Genomic DNA, 22,337 nt, shown 5'->3' with positions numbered 1-22,337 from the left:
TTAGTTGAGAAGCACAATCTAATTATGTTTGATATTTTCTATCCTCTTTATTAGGGACAGTGCAGCTTTTGTTGTTCTTCTTTGTCCTCGTCTAATTCTTCTTCATCTTCCCTTGTTTGTACTTGCTGTTCTTTTTTCTTTTGCTTCTCTGCTGACCATAAAATCTGCCCTTTTTTTTGTACATTCTAATAGGTCTAGTCCTATGCCAAGTTTGTTCAGAAAACACTTTGGGCTAATAGTCCTGATGGTTGCACTTTTGTAGAAAAGTAAACAACATCCTCATCCATTCAATTTAGCTTTGGAAGAAATGCTAAGCCAACTACACCTATTTTTTTTTTCCTTGAGAGGAACAGAAGACTGCCCTAGAAGTCTTCGCTTCCAGGAAGGACGTTTTTGCTGTTTTGCCGACGGGATACGGCAAAAGCTTAATATATCAGTTAGCCCCACTGGTATACAAACAAATGGGGCTTAGTGCAATGAATACGTCACCTTGTTTTTTGCTCTGATTGGCTATCATGCTATCCAGTTGCATGCAGCGGCATTTAATATGCCTCAGCTAGTGCCGCCCATTGGGTAGGAAGGGTATATCTGTGAGGGCTAGACTCAGAATCTTTCTAGATTTGAGTCTGGATTTCCAGGCCAGCAGGAAGTATGAAGTCCATCAATCTGTTTTTCTCAAGAACTGTAAAACCAATTAAAACTCCTCCCACATTTTCCACTTCATTGGCACCAAATTTGCTGCACAGCATTTTCAGACTGTGTTCTACAATGCATTAAAATGTTTTAGTGTAAACTAAACCGCTACTGCCAATTGTTGCTGAATAAGTCTCCAATATTCATGAGAAAACGGCCAAAGTTTGACAACATGGTAGAGGTAGTGTGGTAAATTTCAGTATTGTAGTACATTTTTGAATTCTATCTTCATGTACAGTGTTAATTTCGACAACTATTTTAGATTTAGTCTTGGTCTTGAGGTGGAAATGCTTATTATTCCTTCACAGATTTAGTGTAGTTTAAGTTGGCAAAAATTCAAAATGTTTCAAACAAGAAAAATTGATGCAGCCTTAGTCAACTTTTAGTCATTATGGGTTTTTTTTTTTTTAATCTCCAAACTAATCCAGGTAGGCTAATTGTGCGTTTGTTTTGTACTCGGAAGTCGGAAGTGACAACAGTTTTTGCATTCTAGTTGACAACGGTTAAACAAGTCGGGAAAAAACAAGAACGTTACCGTTCTACCGTTGGGCTAGCCGCAGCCACTGTTGGCAGTATCAGTTGATAACAACGCTCTATGTGGTATTTTGCACATACAGACAGGGTAGCAACATGCCCACGGATAAAAATTGAACAGTACTATGGGTATGGCTGACCTAATGTAAAACAAATAAGATAAAATTGCTATGAACAGTACTTTAGCAGAGTGTTTACTCACTATGTATGTGACCGGCAGCCATCTTGCTTTCGTAAGTCGGGGTTGATGCGGTTGCTCTGAGTTTCCAAGTTGGAAATCCGATCTCAGGGTGCGTTCAAGTTTAAACTTCCGACTGGGAACTGGGAATTTCCGACCTCCGAGTACAAAACGAACGCACCATAATTCATGTATCAGAAATTAGAATCAAAGTGACAGGTTGTATAAAAATTCCACTTTTTTTTCCAGTTTTTTTCCTGCAACTACAAACAATTTCTCTACGCAAACTCATTTCTCCAGCAGTTTTTCAACAGGTTTAAGGGGTGATTTACGAGCACACGCTCTCTGATTGTAATTTGAAAAGCTCAACACATCTCTATTTATGCTCTCAAAAACTTTGACGCCACAAAAAAACAAAAAATCTGAGACCACTAGGATTTGCATCTCCTCGGAAACTGTGTGATGCAGAATAAACATGCTAATGCTAACTCAGACATTGTGCTGTGTGGATTAGAGATGCAGGATCTCCAAGATATTTTAATTTCTTGAGTTTTAAGTTATTGTAAGTTCTGCCGACAGACCCTCACCATTGTGCAGCAGCTATATACTCTGTTCCCTTTGTCTAATGCTGTATTTAATTTGGTGTTATGCCTAATATAGAGGGAAAGCTGATAGTTAATTTTCTAATGGAATAATGAACTTATTGTTTCAGCTCTGTAATTGTCTTTGCATTGATTGTTAATTAGAAGCTATTATACACTGAGTTAATGAGCTCATTATATTGCTCTATAAGATTATACAGCACACACATTATATACTTGTACGTCTCCTTTCAGACTAATGTTAGTGAAAAGGTAACGATGCAGCCGCAGCTCCAGCCCCCTCACCTCCATATATACTGATGGATGGTGCTGTCAGGTGGTGTTTTGTACTTGTGAGGCTCGCAGACATGTAACGCAGCACAAACCCTACTTTTCTACTCCAGGCTTTGATGTCGAGTCAATAACTATCTAAGAAAGCGTGTGGGAAGGAGCACATATGTTGATGGGTGTAGGGAAACTCTGCGGGTGGTGCTTTTGTTTTGTTTTTTTCTCCCGTACACCTTCAGGCTGTGAGGGATGTTGGCTCTCCATGGCAACGGCAGGTACTGATGTCAGTAATGTATAGCTGATATATATATCAGCAGGCTCAACTGTGGAGGAAAGCAGACTGTTTACCCCTAAAGAAGTAATCTGAGCTGAAAAACACCATCAGCAATACACAGAGGAGAAGCACTTTTAGGTCATGGAGGCACTCTGACCCAGAAATGGAAACCAAATGGATAGAATTTATATCACGGCCACAGTGGAGAGCCTGTGAGTTAATAAGTGAGTGAATAATAATAATGACAAGTACAGATTTTTCTCTTTAAACCATCCTTAACGTCACTTCAAAGCTTCGTCCGTGCAAAAAGGGAGGCTTGCAGGAAGAAAGAGGTGACGTATGGTATGAAAGTGTAATGTCAAGGGAGGGCAGATGGAGAGAGGAGGAGGAGGGAGGGGCAGCCTGTGGAGGAGAGAGCCACAGGTGAGAGGGCACAAGCCTCGCAGCTCTGAGTTAATCACTCCTTCTATTTCTCTGTCAGATCCCGGGAGGAAGGAAGGAGGGAGGATGGAGGGGGAGGAGGAGGTTGGAGGGAGCAGCTGGCCCTGCGATGGCCACAGGGAAAAGAAAGCTGATTATTAGGCTCCGACTTTTGGGGAAAGAGCTGTGCGATTTCAGCTGGTGTTTGTGTGTATATGGGAATGTGTGTTTCTGCGTGTTTATGAAAAAGAGGTTATGACTTCCTACGCGCCGAGGGAGCACACGCTCCCGTGCATGTGTCAGTGTGTCATGTCCACAGATGCGGAACAGGACTGGTGTAACCACCACTGATGTGTTTGCAGTGCGGGGATGATGAACGAGCCGGTTTGATATTTGTGTTGCTGGCCTGAGAAATACGAGGCCTGGAGCTCCCCTGTCACCCACATCCCTCACTCCCTCGCCCCCTCTTTCCCCACATCTCCCCCTCACTCCTCCGTCTCTCCCTCGGCCTCTTGGGCATGTGTGATTTATGAAGAGTTTACCCTCTCCCTTTATGAGTGTGCATAAATAATAATGTGGCCTTTCACAGTGCATAGCCGGCACCGCAATATCTCAGCTGGTGGCTCACTTTGTGTGTGTGTTTATTTGTGTGTGTGTGTGTGTGTGTGTGTGTGTGCACTCTGAGTTGGTGCACATGTGCTCCATCACTGTGGCTGATGCGACAGATGTGAGTGTGTGGAGGCACAGAGAGAGACCTTTTTGGCAGTGTGCCTGAACAATAAGCTGTTCGGTCAGCAAATTTTTCTTTCCTCCAAAATCTTTGCTCGAGTTTTATCTTTGTTTACCTGTTGGTGAGTGGTTAGCTGTCGGTGTAGGTGGGCAAGGGTTTGATGTCTTCCTCAGAATACATATAACACCACCTGTTGAATGTTCTACACAGGTCTGCAAGTCTTATTGAACCACTTTCAACGTAACCTGACGCGATGGTTGCACAGAACTATCTGAGAAGCCATTATTGGAAAAGTTTGGATAAGGGGACACAAAAAGTACTTGGCAGGTGACGAGATGTACCATTCATCTATCAAACTCTTTCCAGTCTAGAGAGGAGTGAAAACATCTTGTCCATCAAGAAAAGCCTTCAGTGCCAAACTTTTTATATGCTCAGTACCACTTCTGATAGAACGGATGCTATGCATTTTTCTTTTTTGCTCAGACAAACCAAACAGATTTTGGTGACAATTCCCATGAAGTCCCACAATCCAAATTTCCAATCTGTAACCCTAATGAACACGTGCTTATGTACAAATGATATTTATTGCCACTGACCCTCTTGATCAAAGTCAAGAGGATGTGCCAGATAAAGTTTATTTTATTCTACATAGCAAAACCCACATACCCTCTTTACACCTTGCATTAGCATGCGTTTTTTGCAATCGGATTGCTCTTGACCACATGAATGTACAGGTGTAAATACACTCAAAACGCATCGAAGACGGATTTTTATCCAATCTGCCAAGCCACTTCTGAAGGAAGTCAGAGACGCTGTGACCATGTCGAACACAAGTGTAAATGTAAATGCGTGTCCAATCCATCCACATGCAACAACTCTGTGGGCGAAAATGCGCAAGTAAAGTGTGCCAGCTGGACAACAACAAAAACCCTCACCAGGTAGCGACTGCCAAGAAAAAGACAACACGGATGATAGCTGAGGATGGAGTCACAGTGAGACGAAGTGTCTCTCTCTCCATTTGGTCTGACAAAAGTGTCCATACAATAACACGACTTCAGGGGTGGCTAACATCTTGTTGTTGTTGTCATTGCGGCGCACAGGATATAACGTTGTAGTCTGCTGCTGGAAATGTTTGCAGAAGAAAAAGAGGAGGATGTGATGTCAAAATCGGAAAGCAAACGGATCTGGATGTGGACACCAGAGACGAATATTAATACCAGATATAAATGTACGTGATCAAGCGCTATCCGACTGCAATCCGATAGCAAAGAACGCATGTTGATGCTAGGTGTAAAGGGGGCCGCATTTACGCATATGCTTATCTATGGGAATGGTGTAAAAAGCTAAAAAAAATTGTTGTTTTTTTAGTCTAATAGATAAACTAAATAAACCAAGAATGTCTAAAAACTAAAAGTTCTTACACCTATTTTCTGTCTTCAAGTGTACACCTACTTAATTCAAGTTTCTCTTTTACCAAACTAAGAATAACGTTAGCTTAATTGCCTTGTTTACTCATCCTAAAACACTTCATTCAAACTTTACAGAAACAATCGTAAACTCAACAGAATCATCTCAGATAAGCTTTTCACTGTTCCAGAAATCATCAACTCTACTTTGCTTCTGAAAGTCAAGTCCTTCCAAGTCAGGTCCTATAGAGGCTAGGCAAGGCTCCTTCCTAAGATTCGGTAAACACATTGGAACAGGCTAGCAAGTGCCCAGGTGTGCGCCTTCAATTCCAGCAAATTGTGGGCAAAGAATTGTGGGTACTTTACGCCTGCTGAGGATACACACATGCCTCCTTGAAAATTCTCTAAAGATAGGACTCAATCCTTGGTAGAATTCAAAGGATCCTTGACATTGGAACAGTCCTCCGGCTTGATTCGATGACGCTGCCTCCTTGAAATTCAGCTGTTTAAGGATCCTTCCTTGACTTGGAGAAGCACCAACTCTTTTCCCTGCTGTCACTGCCCACTAAGCAGCGGTTCCTACTCATTCTTTGGAGGCAGGCTATTAAATTAGCAAAATAAGATGACAAAATTGCCCATTTAAATTGCCCAAAAAAGTGATCAGCCATGCACTCAGCCAGCTGCCAATAGGCCATATATATTTTTCCAAAAGCAATTTTGGTTTGTCACGGCTGGAAATACACATGACCTACATCCCGGCTTCTCCTGGTTGATTTCTTATAATATTTTGTCTAGTTTCATATTGTACTGCATTATATGTGTTGAGAGAGGAGTGCTAGTGAGGGTCTGTTGTGTCAGGAAGAAGTCTGTTTTTCCGTCTGTGTGAAATAAGTAAAACATCTTGGACATTGTTTTCATGTCCCCCCCCCTCCCGTCTGCTATTTTTGAGTGTGAGATCTGGGTCATCATTTGCTAAATTTGAATGAATGCAAATGCGCAGACCGCCGCACCAACAGACTGAGGAATTTACTTTGGTGTGTTAGTGTTTAGATCAGTCTGTCAGTAGCATCAAAGAGACGTTATGTTCAATGTGGAAGCACTAGCTGCTATTTGGAGGTGCTGGCATCTCTTCAAACAGAAAGACGGAAACATTTAGAGGTTCAAGTAGGGATGTCTCTGTATATGATTCATTATTTTGAAGGAGTCCCTCACCACGGGCTTGACAAGTCGGATTGTGTGTCTGTTTGTGTGTTTCAGTTCACGAGTGGGAGACAGTGTGTCTTTGTGGTTGCTTCTCTAATCTTATGTGTGTGTGTGTACAGGCCCAGAGCCAGGTGTGTGTGTGTTCCTGAGAGGTAAAATCCCACATTTGGTCGTGTCCTGTATAGATTCAGGCCGGAGTAGAAGCAGGATTAGCCCTGCGATCACCGGTAACACAACCAATTTTCTACTTGTTTAAATAACTGGGGACAAGCATTCCTCTGATGGTGTGTATGTGTGTAAATGTGTGTATTTAGTGTACAGTATGTCCTTGAACATGGATCAGTGTCTGGTACATGTTTGAGTACTTGTAAGTGTATATGTGTGTGGTGTTTGCCTGCAGTTTTCGTTGTGCTACACTGAGTAGATGCATTTAGCGCAGGGCGATATGGCCTGGAAATAATATCTCTATTTTTAGACTACATCAGGACACATGATATATATATTGATATTTTTAGAATATTCTCTAAACTACCATAAAACTGCTAAATAAAGTACTGTTATAATAATGTTAAACAAAGTACTATTATAATTAATTTAACGTGCTGTTATAATGAAGTTAAAGAAAAAAAAATAAGTACGAAAATAAAGAAAGCATTCCTGTATTAGTTCCTCAGGGGGAAAAGTTTACTCACTCTGTTGTTATTTTCTAGATAATACACACAGACGCCTGAAATGCAGGGTTTGGTCCCTTGCTCAGGGGCACTTCGGCAGTGCCCAGGTGCACAAATTGGCATGTTTGGTTCATATGGGCACTTGAAATGGTGACAGTCTAGTTCAATCCAGGTCCACAGGGACTCAGCTACGACCACCCCAATGACCTACTGCTGCCCCAAGCACTGTTATGATAAAGTTAAATAAAGTACTATTATAATTAATTTAACGTGCTGTTATAATGAAGTTAAAGAAAAAAAATAAGTAAAACGTTAATTAAAGTACTGTTATGATAAAGGTAAGTACAGTATTGTTATAATGAAATTAAAGTACAGTTTAAATAAAGTTAGATAAAGTTTAATATAATACTGTTATGATGACGTTAAAGTTAAATAAAGTACTGCTATAATAGAGTTAAATAAAGTTTAATAAAGTACTGTTATTTGAAGTTAAAGTACTGTCATAAAGTTAAAGTACTGTTATTTAAAGTTAAATAACGTACTGTCATTGTAAATATAAATAAAGTACTGCTATAATAAAGTTAAATAAAGTACTGTCATTGTAAATATAAATAAAGTACTGTTATATGAAATTAAATAAAGTACTGTTATAATAAAGTTAGATAAAGTTTAATATAGTACTGTTATGATAACGTTAAAGTTTAATAAAGTACTGTTATAATAAAGTTAAAAACAAGTTTAATAAAGTACTGTCATAAAACCGTGAAAAACAAGTTTAATAATGTACTGTTATAATAAAGTTAGATAAAGTTTAATATAGTACTGTTATGATAACATTAAAGTTAAATAATGTACTGTTATAATAAAGTTAAAGTTAAATAAAGTACTGTTATAATAAAGTTAGATAAAGTTTAATATAGTACTGTTATGATAACGTTAAAGTTAAATAAAGTACTATTATAATAAAGTTAGATAAAGTTTAATATAGTACTGTTATAACGTTAAAGTTAAATAAAGTATTGTTATAATAAAGTTAAAGTTAAATAAAGTCCTGTCATAATAACATTAAATTAAGTACTGTTATTTAAAGTTAAATAAAGTACTGTCTTAATAAAGTTAAAGTGCTATCATTATAAAGATAAATAAAGTACTGTTATATGAAGTTAAATAAAATACTGTCATAATAAAGTTAAATAAAGTACTATTATAATGAAGTTAAATAAAGTACTGTCATAATTGTTATTAAGTTAAGTAAAGAATTTTTATAATAAAATAAGTGCAGGAGAGGCAGGAAGTGTGTGTGATGTATCATGTTTGTGCCGACATAACAATGAAACATGACATAACAATTACTCTCAGCGTTTGCGATATAATAAATTTATACGTCCCACATGGAACAAACTGTGATACCTTGAGTGTGACTGATGCATCCCTGTGTCCTGCCAGTTGTTCATTATTAGAGGGTAATCTACTTCAAACACTGAAACATCAGCTGTACATTAGAATATCCAGCCAGCAGCTGCAACTTCAACACCAGTGCTCTTCATACACAAGAGTACGCCAGTCCATTAAAAAAGCAAATAACCGTTTACACCTTGTTTCAAATTGATTGCCGTTTCTCACACAATGCCATGGATATCAAGAGACACTTCACCCCTCTGTACCTGCGCACTGTCAATATTCATCCTGCTTCACAACCACGGAGAAAGCAATTCTCTACACATCTTATCTGCTCTTTGTTGAACATCTAATTCGTGCACGGAGGGGATATTTCGACTTTTCCAGCCTCTTCACACCTCAGCTGCTTGAAATTCAGAGAATGAACAACACATGCACGAATGTTAGGAGCCGTACAGTATGGAGAACGTGTTTGTTTTTGACTTCCATCGGTTGAAACTGAACCGCACTTAGCTGTGAGCCATTCAGAAACATATACGCCAAGTCAGATGGTAGGGTGGTGAAGGCTTTCATTTTCTGCAGTCAAGTCAAGACACTGCGAGTGGGAGGTTTATTCTCTGTGATTCAGATTTTAGCGCTTGAAAAAGCACATGTCTAAAATAGTCTTTGTAAACCTGTACTTTAGTGGAGAAAGTGTGTGCGAGTCAGACATGTGTGTGTACTGTATATATGAGTGCCCCTGTGTGTGTGTGTGTGTGTGTGTGTGTGTGTGTGAGAGATGATTGGGTTACCATACTACTGTCAGGATGCCGCGCACTCCTTCTGAATTATGCATCTCTCGTTCAAAGAAAGAATGAAGAATAGCGTGAGAGGGAGAAAACGGAGGAGAGGGGGGACAGTCGTAAGATAAATGACAACAGCACAAAAGCAGAGCATCTCAATAGACTGGTACCACACACACACACACACACACACACACACACACAAACACAAAAACACACAGCAGTGCTAGACAGCGATGAGAGAGGAGAAGAAAAATGGGTTGATTAGTACCAGCGGATGAAATAGGGAAGTGTGTATATTTGTTTGTGAGTATTGTGTGTGTGTGTTTTGCTGATGCTTATGTAAAGACCAGAGGCTTGAGTGGGACCAGTGTGCAGTAGCAGCTGAATAAAGCAAGGGGGCACTGTTCATCCTCAAACTGATACAAGTGTGTGCATCTCCACACTTGTCTGAATCATTTGTGTTTTTGTGGTGTGTATTTTTAAATAATGACATTATACAGTGCGTGAACACCCCTGATTGCATCTATATATTTATTTGTGTGTGTGTGTCCCTCCCCAGTGTATCCCACACAGGACGTGCTGCATTTGGCTAATTAATTCTTAGCAAGTACATCAATTATTTAAGACACTCAACTGTTCCGTCTGTCAGTCGCAACATGTAAACACCGTCTACTGTTTACAGCAGCTGGGATCATTTCATATCCCGGCTATTAAAAATTCAAAAACTGTAACCATGACGCATGCAAACTCTGCGTCTGATTGGCTCTGACAGCCGGTGGGAAAGCAGTCTCATTCACAGGGATCACAATAATGTGTAAGCTTATCGATCACAGTGCAGAAATCAGTTCTTCTCGTAGTGATGGGGAGGTTAAAGGTCAGGTTTGGCTACAGCACAGCAACCTGGAGGCTGTGAGGGAGTCGGTGCCCCACACAAGGTCACGTCAGCAGGGTGGAAGGTTGCCGTGACTTCACTCCATCCTGCTGCTTTTAGGAAGCCACTGTAATAAACAGGAAGTCACAGACTTTACTGAGATACTTTTGAAAAGCAGCTGTTGGCGTGATGGTGTATTTTACCTGATACCCTCAGAAAACAGACCTTTTTTAACATGCCATAGCAGTAAAAGCAAAGGTGTGACTAGTAAGAGTTTGCCTTGGTCCAGGCCTTTGAATCCACCCGCTACACTAAGCTCGTTGACTGAAACGGAGTGTAATGAGTTGACAATTCCTCTTAAGAGTTAATTCATCCCCTTTAACAACCTCACAGTATCAATCAGGGACTACTTTATCTCAAGCATAATACTTTTGATCCTGTGATTCGAAGGTTTAGAGCCACAGCTGTGGCATTCAGCAGGTGGAATGGGTCGTCCATTATTCGCAGGGTTGGTGGTCCTGAATGGACCAATCCCCAAATCCATCCCTCCTTAGTTACTGTTACTAGGTCAGACAAGCTTGACAAAAAGCTCCCCACTCTACTCAAGTCCAAAACAGTGAAGTTAGTTTTAAATTGGATATTTGACAAACTTTCACTTTAGACCCAGCAGCATTGTTTCACTTTGACCCGATGTTGGCAGTGGGAGGATGGTAAGCTCACCTCCCAGTTCTCCCTCTCACTGCCGGGGGCCGAAACAGGACTGTCAGTTGTACTATGAATAGCACTGTGTGTCTCTCCGCGGACGTTCAGTGCAGAACGTCTGCCTGAGCCTTGAGATGGAAGGATACATACAACATGAAGCAGTGTATTGCAAGCCTGGCGGGCTGCCGGGCCTACGTTGACCCCCATCTGGCCTAAGCATCAGCATTTTTATATATTATGAAGATGTTTTTTAAACTACAGTTACAGTGTTGCAGTTGGAAACATTTCCCTGACATCTGTTGGTTGAAACAGAAATGCACAAAAGGAAAACGACAGGTTCTTTACCCTGACGCCTCCAACTATGACAAGCTAACATTACCTGCTAACCTTAGCTAGCTAGCCAAACTGTCAGTAACTGATACTTCCTGCGTGACATTTGGGGATAATGTCAATTCTGCAATTCCATCTGTAATTCTGTGATCATTACGTTATGAGGCCAAGCTCTAAGGATGGCTACGAACATGTCATTTACAAGGGCATTGCCTGAAGTGGAACCAGACAAAAACAAGCATTTTTGGCAAGTTTGTTGTTTTCCCTGTGGTACCAGAGGTTCCCACTGCCGAATCAAACGGGATCAGACTTCTTAAGGAGGCTTCAGGATAACAGAGTACCTCCGGAATCTGAGACAAGTCCTTAACGAGGGCGCGTCTCAAGCCCGTTCTAGACCAGAGGTTTCAGACGTAAAAGCGGATTCACCAAAAATGTACCAAACTGTGACCCCAAAGCAAGGTGCATACTGAATTGTGAATTTCGTACACCGTTCCACCCCTAAAAAAAAGACTCTTGGACGCCAGCCCCTGTCAAAAGACCCTTGTCAGCAACTTTTCTGGGGGAAAACGTTGATGCTAGACATTAGGTATATCCAAGTATATCGAAATGCGGGTGACATGTAGCCTTACAGCAACAACATAAACAAAGGAACGTTGATATTTTCTGGCCAATGATAATGCATGCATCTTCAAAATATCTCTGATGTGATATTAGACGAACTCTGCCTGATGCAGCTAGTGTTAGCATTTTTGCCAACATTAGCTGACTTTCGATGCGACAGTGAAGTCAGTGAAGATTGTGACACTAATGTACTGTGATAAGTGTTGCTTTTACCCCCATTCTCAAAGGACTGTCAGTATCGCTCTTGAAAAATTAGGTTTACTTCCTTTTTCATTTAAGCCTACTCCATCACAGAAGGTTAAACAACAAGAAAATTGCACGGCTTCATTGGAAAATGTCTCAGTACGTTCTGAATAAGAGCCTCAGTTTATCAAAATAGAACAAAAATAATAATATGTAGAGTGGGTGTATGCTTGCCATTCTATGAAATTCAGTAAAATAAGAGTGCATCTATCGACCACAGGGCACATACATTCCAACATTTCATAACTCTGAGCCCGGGGCGGTGCATTAGCACAAGAATCCACACAGACACAGTGTTTATCTCGCTCCCTGCTTCATGCATGTTATTGTAAATGGCTTTCATGTATGTCATGATCGCTTTGGCTCTGCAGCACACACACAGTCTTCCCAGCTAGTCTGGTCACATTGGATACACACAGCGCGTCGCAATTTACAGACGCTCATAACATGACAATATAAAGGGTTCAGCCATTTGTATTTGGCTCGGGTATCGGTGTGTGTTTGTGAGCGCGTGTGTTTGTGTGTGTTATGGAAATGAGACAAAGGGGTCACATTATTCAGCAGTAGTTGACATGCAGGCTCCCCAGGTCCATATCAATATCCCCCCACAGACGCAGCAGGAAAAATAAGGCGATTTGTTTCCTGGAATACTAATCACAGTCAGGGGGGACGGAGAGAAACCTGCGTGTTAAGTAAACACACTGTGAGCCACTCAAGGTGTTTTTCTTCATCCTGGGGCACAGGGTCCTCCAAAAGAGCATGTTGGCGCTTCGTTTGAAGGACTGAATTTCAAACCACTGAAAAATATGCTTTTCCCAAGTTTCCTCCACCACTGTAGTGTTTCACAGTGCTCGTGATTGTAGTCTCGTCTGGCTGATAGCTAGAATATATTCTCTAATGAGGTTTCTGAAACCAGCTTCTTTAGTCGTACATTAAACAAAGCAGTTCTGTAACAACAGGGAGTAAATCTCATTATATTAAAGGGTCAGTTCACTCAAATTACAGCAAAACAAAAGAAAAAAAGGCATTTTCTCTTTTACTCTTAGCGATATTTTACCCTGCAGACTTTTTATGACCCTGTGCTGGCTACAGGCATGGCCTAATGCATTAGGTCTTGGGTTGTCTGTCCATCCATCCTTCCATCTTTCTGTCTGTCTGTCTGTCTGTCTGTCTGTCTGTCTGTCTGTCTGTCCGTCCAATTTTTATGAACAACATATCTCAGAAACCCTTTGAGGGTGTTCTGCCATTCAGGCATTTCCTTCTTTTTGGTGCCCTCTTTGGCAGTTTATTGAATTGCGTAGACTTCCCAACAGGAAGTCCCATCGACAGGCAGTCCTACCCACAGCAAGTTATAAAGCCTCTGTCGGCCTCAGGCCTCAGTATCATACCATTCCAGCCATCAGAGGGTTGTCTGCTGTGATCTTTTTTTTTAGCCTCGGAAAGCATTGACTGTAAGCTCGAATCCCTTTGCCACCATCTCAGCAACCAGTATTTGTGAGACCTTTTTGTGTTCGTTGTTGGAGGAAGTGGATTTCGAGTGGAGTTTAATTCAGCCATGTTGATTTGTCACTGATAAGCATTTAACCCTCATGCTGTGAACCACTTAATATATATATTGTGAAAATAAACTCTTGTGGTATCTCTTAGTTTCCTTTTTGGTTTATTCTCAAAACTGTGCTAACTATGATTTTGCCATGCTAACAGCGATAATGCTAACGATGCTCCTGCTAACAGTGCTAATGCTAAAGATGCTAATGTTAACACTGTTCATGTTAACCAAGCATGCTAATTATGCTAATGCTAATTATGCTAAGCGAACCATGCCTGTGCAGATGCCTTCCCTTTGTATAGACTTTTCAACAATATATTTTTTGTTATTTTAGTTTCACTCCGTGGTCACAAAGTTGAGTCGGCAATAAATAAAGGAGCTTGAATGTTACATCCTGACTCTGATGTCTTTGTGAATTGGAGTTTGGCTTGCTGTCAAACATCCACTTTGACATTAGGATGAACTATGTAGAATTTGGTGGTCAAAGGTCAAAGTCACTGTGACCGTGTGTCCCTCTCATTCTTATTAACACTGTTTCTCAAGAAAGTCTCCAGGGAGTTTCCTCAAATTTGTCCTACTGTCATTACCCATGTAAGCCCCTCTTCCGTCCATCTGTCCTATTTTTGTGAACGCAATCTCGAGAATGCCTAGAGGGAATTTCTTCAAATTTGGCACGTGTCCAAGGTCACTGTGACCCTGCATACGTCTCATTCTTGTGAACCCGTACTTTCCTCAAATTATTTCCTCAAATTTGGCACGGACATTCACTTGGACTCACTAATTAACTGATTAAATATTGGAGCAAACTTGGACATCAGGATGAACTGTGTAGAATTTGGTGGTCAAAGGTCAAAGTCACTGTGACCTTGTGTCTATCTCATTCTCGTTAAGACTATATCTCAAGAAAGTCTAAAGGGAATTTCCTTAAATTTGGCACAAACGTCCACTTGGACTCAAGGATGAACTCATTAGATTTTGGTGGTCAAAGGTCAAGGTCACCGTGACCTCACAAAACATGTTTATGGCCATAACTCAAGAATTCATACGCCTATTATGACAAAATTTCACACAAATGTCTAATTGGACAAAATGATGACGTGATGGCAGTTTATGTCCAAAAGGTCAAAGGTCAACTTACCTGTGACATCATAATGGGGGGGGGGGGCAGATGTTCGTGAATCATCAACGTATTGCAGCAACATCCATACTGGAAGCATTCTCCACTGTCATGGCTACATATGAGTCTGAACAGACTTGGATTTAAACTGCAACTAGACTGGTTGTTGGAGGCACACAACAGCAATCTTATTTCCTCTTTGTACCATCTGCAAGCTTTCATTTTCTTCTTTTGTGGAACTGCATTTGCTGCTTTGAATTCAAACTTGTCAGAAAGTGACAGGTCGCTCAATAAGTGAAGATCCGCTATCGGCCTTTTATCACACTGACACTCTTTGTCTCACCTCAGTTTGACCCTCATCAGCACCCATCAGCTGTCAGCTAAGTTGGCACCCTGTTAGTCCATACGGACCTGGGTCCATTTCAGCATTACAAGTTTTACTTGTCTGTTTAATGAATTAGTAAATTGTGTTTTTGTATCTGATAGATCTTTGACTCGGAAGATTTCAAACTAGATTGCGGGTCAAATAAAAGGTGACAGGTTACAAAGTATGTGATCAATGCAGTCCTAAAATACACTGCCTTTAAAAGGTCCATTTTTCTATACTCCAGCTTGTTCCCAATGAAGCAATGCATGATTCATTTTGTTGATACTTTGTGTTTGATTGAGTGATGAGTGGAAGCAGCAGGGCAGCCTTCATCTGCATCACTCCCTGCCTGTGTCAGCCATAAAAAATAAACTCCCGGAAAGCAAATCATCATCACCCCTCCGCACATTAAAAGAAGTTGTTGTTGTTGTTCGAAGCGAATAAATGGTTTTTGAGGGGAGCTCATCACTGTGTCTCCGTACGCGCTCGCCGGCGTGTGTGCGCGCACATCACATTACGCTCCGAGACTTCTCCTTTGATTGATGCTGTCAGCGAGTTTGGAGAAAGAGACAGAGGCTCGGGAGGGAAGGAGATAAGGAGAGAAAGAGGAAAGCAGATAAAGAAGAGAGAAAGAGCTCAAGAAGCATCCATCAAGCGGCCAATCAGATTGTTTTCCTGGCGTTCGGTCTTTTCTTTTCTCTCTCTCTCTTTTCTCTGCGTCTGCCAGCCCTTCAATTCCTCATCTTTTCTTTCACTCACTCTCTGTAATGCTCACACACACGCAAACACACACACAGCAAACAAATCTCCTTTGCATGGCGTCGACCAGGTGTCATGAGGATATTGAATCATGGGAGGTTGAGGTGAGAGGCGGCGTCACAGCGTGATGGATGGTACATATTTTGCCGCCTCCTCCGTGCTTATTGTTTATACACACTTAAACACTTACACGCACACACACACACACACAAACACACACACACAGCCTTCGTGCTCCTTCGTCCTTAATTGACGTCCTCCACTCATCTGTTGTTTTATTTCCATCCCTTGTTCCATTGCAGTTATTGCTTTTCATTAAGTGGTCATTTCCTTCACCCGCACCGTCTAATGAGAGCGTCACGCCGCCACGCGCCCATTTATCAAACCACATAGCCACGATGGCACGGCCCCGCAAGTCAACTCACAGGCACACACTCACTCCTCTTCGCTCTATCTGCCATCATGTCCCTGTCTCAATTAGGATTGTTTGTCGTCCCTCTGCCCTCCATCCCCTGTTCATTTGGCGCCCCCATCTCTTCCCGCCGCCTCATTGTGGCAGCCGTGTCATTGTGTTTGACAGCTTCTCATTCTCGTGTCAGATCTCATTTGACTGCTAATTTCATACATACACACCTTGCCTCGCCTCGCGTGTTAACTCCTCTGAACCGGCCTGTGCTGGTCAGATTTTTTCTGTCCTTTGTTCAAAACAAAGAAAGTTATGGTGTCGCTGAAGTGGCATCTGCTGGCGTGTTCTGCACTGTAAGAGGTTTCAGAGCGAATGAGCTGTGAATCCAGCTCTGTTTGCTCGCCTCACACACACACATCTGCACACTTGGCAGAACGAAGCAGGTTGCATCCCCACTGTTGGCAAGATAAATCACATAAAAGCCTCTCTGTGATCATGGCACAGTGGAGACGCTATATAACCTGGCTGCCTGTTTCCAGCTTGTTCATGTGCCAGAAATTGCATTGTTTAGACTGTCACGCTCATCTTGAGGAAAGCTTGTTCATTTCAGATCGTGTGAACATTACGTTTAATATCTTTGACTCTGTGTGTCTCTTCCAGCTGGTGGCAGTGTTTGACGTCCAGCGCGAGAGGACGGACAGTCCCAGAGAGACCATGTCCAATGGTTACTCCAGTGCCGCCCCCAGCCCTGAACCCCTCCACTACTATCCCCACCTGGAGTTCCAGGAGCCGGGCACAGGAGAGATCGAAGTCAACGAGGCCATCCTCAAACGCAGTATGTCAAACTGTTTTCCTCTGCACAAGGTTTCAGCTTCATCTCATGAAAATATTTTCAAATGAATAATTCAGTGTTCTCTCGAACAACAGAGGTTCCAGTTTTAAATTTAAGAGATGTTTCTGCAGAAATCTCAAACACCTGACAAACTAAAGCTCAATCAACACTTTGCCATTTTTGTGCATGTGAGAAAGTGTAGCGTGCTGAGACAGCCGGAGGTGTGTGCGCGTGTGTGTGTGTGTAGGCGTGTGAGAGAGAAAGTCAGAAAAGTACATTATGGAACAGCTGTAAGCTGAACCTACTGTGTAAGGAGAGATTTTTGCCTGTAACTTGATTGTGTGTGAAAACAGATGCAGTGTTGACGCAGCGTTCTCTCCTGTCATCCTCGCTTAACGTTCTTTACTTAGTTTGTTCTTGTTTTCACACGTTGCTCAGACTGAGAGCCACAAATGCGGCGCTGCAGGGTGTTTTTTTAATATAACGTATAATGAGGACTGAAAAGCGTTTAGCTAAAATGTCTGAGAGAGACTTATCTCAGTGCCACTATTCACTTCTGTCTAGCCACTGTTCTATATTCTAAACTGCTATTTGCGATGTAAAGATATATAGTGGAATAGTGGCGCCTTGAGCAGGGAATGAAACCAGGGAGAGACAACACTTGTGATAATACAATATCCAAAATCTAAGATGATATCTAGTCCCATATCACGATATTGACAGTGTTGATGTATCTGCCAGCCCCATCGTTGCATAGACTTCTCTTGAGTGCAGTGAGAGCTCAGGTAAGACAAGTTCGAGAAGAGAGTGATGATGAACAACCTTGTTAAAATTAGAAAAGCTGACCCTGATCAAAGATGACAGCTGACTCAGTTTACTAGAGGTTCAAAATATCATCAGAGTGATGTCAGTTCTCTCTCTGAATGCTAAAGAAAGACTGAAATGTCTGTGGGAGAACGTGTCTTCTTCTGTGTTTATATAAGTCTTGCAGGAAGGTTAGGACTTCAAGTGTGTTCTTGTAAAGATTGGGATGTCAGTAGTTACCAGCAGAGAATATTTTTGACCAGTTGAGCATGTTGGTCTATCGGTTAATGTCACTTCTTTTCAGTTAGTAGCAGTACGAGCACTCTGTTGTGCCACATTAAGAACAAAGCTAAAAAGGTATGCATGCTATACAGGTTAGCTAGCCTTTGCAGCTCTGCTCTGATAGGGTGGGAGCTAGCTCATGACCCGGCTTCTTTAGCGTTTACCTCCGGTGGCGCTGTCCTGACTCCTGATAGCGGGACGGCTTCGCTGTGGAAACACTGTCCGATCTCCTCCCAGGTTGCCTCGGTGAGTTAACTACGACATTTTGAGCTGCAAAACCTTGTTAGCATTGTTAAACCATGTTATCCCTGCTTGCTCTGTTAGCACCACTTGAGCATTAGCATGGCTAGTGGCGCTAACATACGCTAGTTAAGGCTTTTGTAGCTCAAAATAAGGCTGCTTACTCACCAAGGCTAGCTGAGGTAGACTGGGGAGTCGCCACCGCGCTTCCACAACAATGCCATCCCACCATCTTGGGATAGTGCCTCTCCAGTGGGAAACATTATCACAAGACGAGTCAGTCAGAAGCAAAGGGAGCCTCTGGGGAAATATCTGCTGTGTCTGGGCGTCAGTCTCTTTTGGCTATAGATACATTTTACTGTAAATATAAATACTCTACATGTCAGTCTTTTCTACGTCAGTGCCTTGCATTGATTAAGTCTTGAATTACAAGAGAGGTTGGGTCTGTCTAATCACCGGGCCACCCAGTCACCCCTTCATTTTCCTCTCTCCATCTGTTGGCCACCAAACACACATACACACACCTGCCCTTTGCCATCTCTCTCCCTCTGCCCACATTTGCCCTCTGCCCCATTATCTGCCCCCTCTTCACTCCACCCAGTCATTCCTCACCTACTCTACTATTCAGCTTCAACCACCTGCCATCCGGCTTACCACCCGGCGCTCTCAACTCTGACCCATCACCCCCACCCCCACCCGATACCTCCCGTCTCCGCATGGCTTCCAGCTCTAACTAGATTAGCACTGTAACCTGTTAGCATGCCCAGGGTCCAGCCGAGCGTGAATGGACTAATTTCAACCCCCCCACCCTGTCTTTAACCCAGTGGGACCTCTTCCTGCCTCCACCCCTCCCACCCTGCTCTCCACCCCTGTTGAACCCTGACTAACTTAGTTATGATGTGACCCTGTGACGCCCCTCATATAGAGCCAGACTCATGCAATAAGGAGGCTTTTGTCATTCAGACATGCATGCACACACAGGCAATTTGACAAAAGAACCCCAGCATGCGAGTTAACCAACCCCGAACCAGTGTCGCCCATCCACTGCTGGTCTCAGGGGAGTGTGTGTCTGTGTGTGTTTGCTGCAACAAGATTGGTTAAGTGGGTGTTTCATCACATCTAGTATGCGGACTGTTTGTGATAACATCAGTTTTGGATGATTGTAACAAAGGGATGATTATAGTCAGGTAGTTTTCAATCAGGCAATTTTTCTTTCAGTGACCGGACACCCATTAACTGATAACTAACCAGTTAATTTTTAAGAAAAAACCCCAAAATTAAGTGAACTACAAGAGGTGCTTTTCTTCAGGGCAGGCACCCCACTGAGTCAATGAGCTTTAGCACCATGTTTCGAAGGGGAACTGCCCATTGGTTCGACAGCCCATTGTTCCGATCATATTAAACTCATTGTTCCGAAGTCCGTTCTGAAATCATCATGATGCCCTGTGGTTAAGGTCTGGTTAGGTTTAGGCACAAAAACCACTTGGTTAGGGTCAGGAAAAGATCATGGTGTGGGTTAAAATGAAAAAGAAAGTGACAAACTCATAAGCTGTGAGCCTGCTCCGCCTCAAGCTGGTCGCGGCGCACCATACGCCCGCCGCGAGCCGTTCAGCACCGCGGACAGTCGGACTAATGGGATGTCGAACCAATGACATGGACCCGTTTCGAAGTGCTGTCCATTTAGAGTTGATAAAACTTTGTCTTGTAAATGTATCGGCTTTTAATTTATTTCATACTATGTAGTTTTTGCTGACAGACAGACGGCTAGCCGAAAATATAGTCACCACTGCCCCCTCTCTGATGTCCCCCCAGGTCACCCCAGTGAATAAGTCATGCTGACTCTGCTGAGGATGGTAACAGAGCTAAGAGTGATAACATACTTGACAATGCTAAAGGGGTTTTGCAGCTCAAAATTAAGCTGCGGGCAGCCTTCGGGGAGACTGGAGGATGGACACAATGGGCCAGTCCCAATTCTCTTCCCTTAACCTTACCCCTTGGTTTCAAGTGCACTCGCCAGAAAGATTCAACGACGAAGGGGTAGTGTTGAGTGGTCGGGCATTTTACATACGAATTGGGACGCCACTTCATGTAAATTAGCGTAACAGACGTGTTCACCTACGTCACATGTATTGTCGACGTAGGCTTCTTGCATGGAGAACTCTGTAGATTTTCGTATCGGCTCGGAATTTGTACATGCTTATTTGCGAAAATAGTACTTAAAATTGTGCAATGGCTTCTCATGGAGGCTGCCAACTTCCTGGAAAACTTGCCTGGCTGGATAGTTTGGCAATGCATCCTGGGAAATCCAATCTTCCCTTCAGTTGAGATGGGTTCGTAAGTGTGCATTGCACGGCCCTTCAAATTAAATGGGGATTTTAAGGGCTGAAAAGCACTTCCCTGAAGTTCGGGACACCCTAGCCCTTCGTGGGAACATGCAAAAACAAGGGCTAGGGCCAAATTTGAGGGGAAGTGTGAGTATTGGGACGGACCCACAGCAACCCCACCAGAGGTTGGGACTCTTACCAGTGGTAATTGCTGAACGAGCAGTGACGCTAGCTAGCTATCTCCCAACCCACCAGGGTGGTGCCGAGTACAGAAGCTAGCTAACCAATGTAGCTTCAATACCTTATTGGCTTTATTGCGGTACAGAAAAGTAGTCATACTACTGTTCTACTAAATGTAAAAGTAGCAACGTTGAACAATAGACGGAAATGCATAGCTGGTCAAAAACATACTCTGTGATTAGCTGTTTAGCCCCGATTAGCCTGTTTCCAGTGCCAGCAGTGTCTCTAGTGTCCATCAAGTCTAACTGTCTTTAAATTTGCTTTGTCGTCACATGAATAAGGTGCTCCTCATAGCTTCAGATCTTGCCTTACTAATAACAAATTAAGACTTGTCCCACAGTATTAAAAATAACAGCATCTGTGGCATCATCAGAACTTTATTCTGCTCATGTGACAAAATAACCCAGTTAACAATATGCACCTATGGCGACAACACCCTCCCAGACATTAACCCACTTATCAACAAATCGTGTAAACTGGGGTTACCAAACCATGTGAACGCTTTAATCACACTATCACCTTAATCGAGTTACTCCCAATAATCTGGTTATAGTGTGCATCTAATCGCACTGAGTGGTGGTGGACAGGACGAGGCGTAATTCAGTAATCAGTCAGGCATCAAAGTGTTTGTGTGTCAGGTTGGACTGCTTGTTTGAACAGGGTGATTGGACTTCACACTGCCCCAGTGGGATGATTAGACCTGCATTGATCCGCTGCTACACGGACACACACACACACACACACACTTCTAGGAAGAGAGTCCTTATCGCATCATCCCATGAGCAGCCTGAGCTGGGTTGCTCTATCGATTGGGAGAGAAACAAGACCACCCTGGCCTGAGGCATGAAAACACACACACACTCACACACAAATATAGAAACAGTAGACACAGAAGCACAGCCACTGTTTGTGATAAATGTGCATAAAGGCACACACAGTGATTAACGTGTACCGTGACACACACAGTCAGAAAGAAATATGATGCATCCTTGTTTCCATCCTGCCCCGGCAGTGAACTAGCACCGCAGAACTTTCACAGAACTGAAAACAAGACGAAAATTCTTAAAATAAATCTGTGTTCCCAGAATTGAATAAGCAGCCTCGTTAAGCAGAGAGTCACAGATGGAGAGTCAAAAGAAGATGTAAACACAGAATTGGCAAAGTTCACACGGCCTCTTTAGGGTCTCTCCAGTTACACGAGTCTCAACAGTAAGATAAGGGAGGAACACAACCGGGGTGTGTTTCAGTGTGTTACCGTTTGTTTCTCCAGCCTTGAAGTGGTCGCCGAGATGAGTTTGGTGGGTGACGTGGATTTAAAGTTGCAGGGTACCTTGTGGTTGCGGCTGTACAGTTGGCATCAAATTAGCCGACCTAAAATACACCCAAAGTTATAGTGCTTCCACCTCCTCTCCACCCTTTTGGCAGAAGACTGCATGTTGGAGTCAGAAAATGTCTGTGATCTTAAAATAAATGAAAAATCTGCTCACGA

The 22,337-nt window shown here is 42.5% G+C and overlaps 1 protein-coding gene across 1 annotated transcript in view; it reads left to right on the top strand.

The window, feature by feature from the left end:
• Window positions 1-22,337, top strand: part of pard3ba (par-3 family cell polarity regulator beta a) — a 215,458-nt gene that overhangs the window by 26,003 nt on the left and 167,118 nt on the right. The window contains exon 3 of the mRNA XM_033616106.2: window positions 16,787-16,961. Within this exon, the coding sequence (XP_033471997.2) occupies window positions 16,787-16,961 (175 nt within the window). The remainder of the gene's footprint in view (window positions 1-16,786; window positions 16,962-22,337) is intronic.

The sequence above is a fragment of the Epinephelus lanceolatus genome, chromosome 24 (assembly GCF_041903045.1).
Source record: "Epinephelus lanceolatus isolate andai-2023 chromosome 24, ASM4190304v1, whole genome shotgun sequence".
NCBI lineage: Eukaryota > Metazoa > Chordata > Actinopteri > Perciformes > Serranidae > Epinephelus > Epinephelus lanceolatus.
The sequence above is the reverse complement of the archived record's forward strand: the minus strand, read 5'-3'. Positions and strand labels throughout refer to the sequence as shown.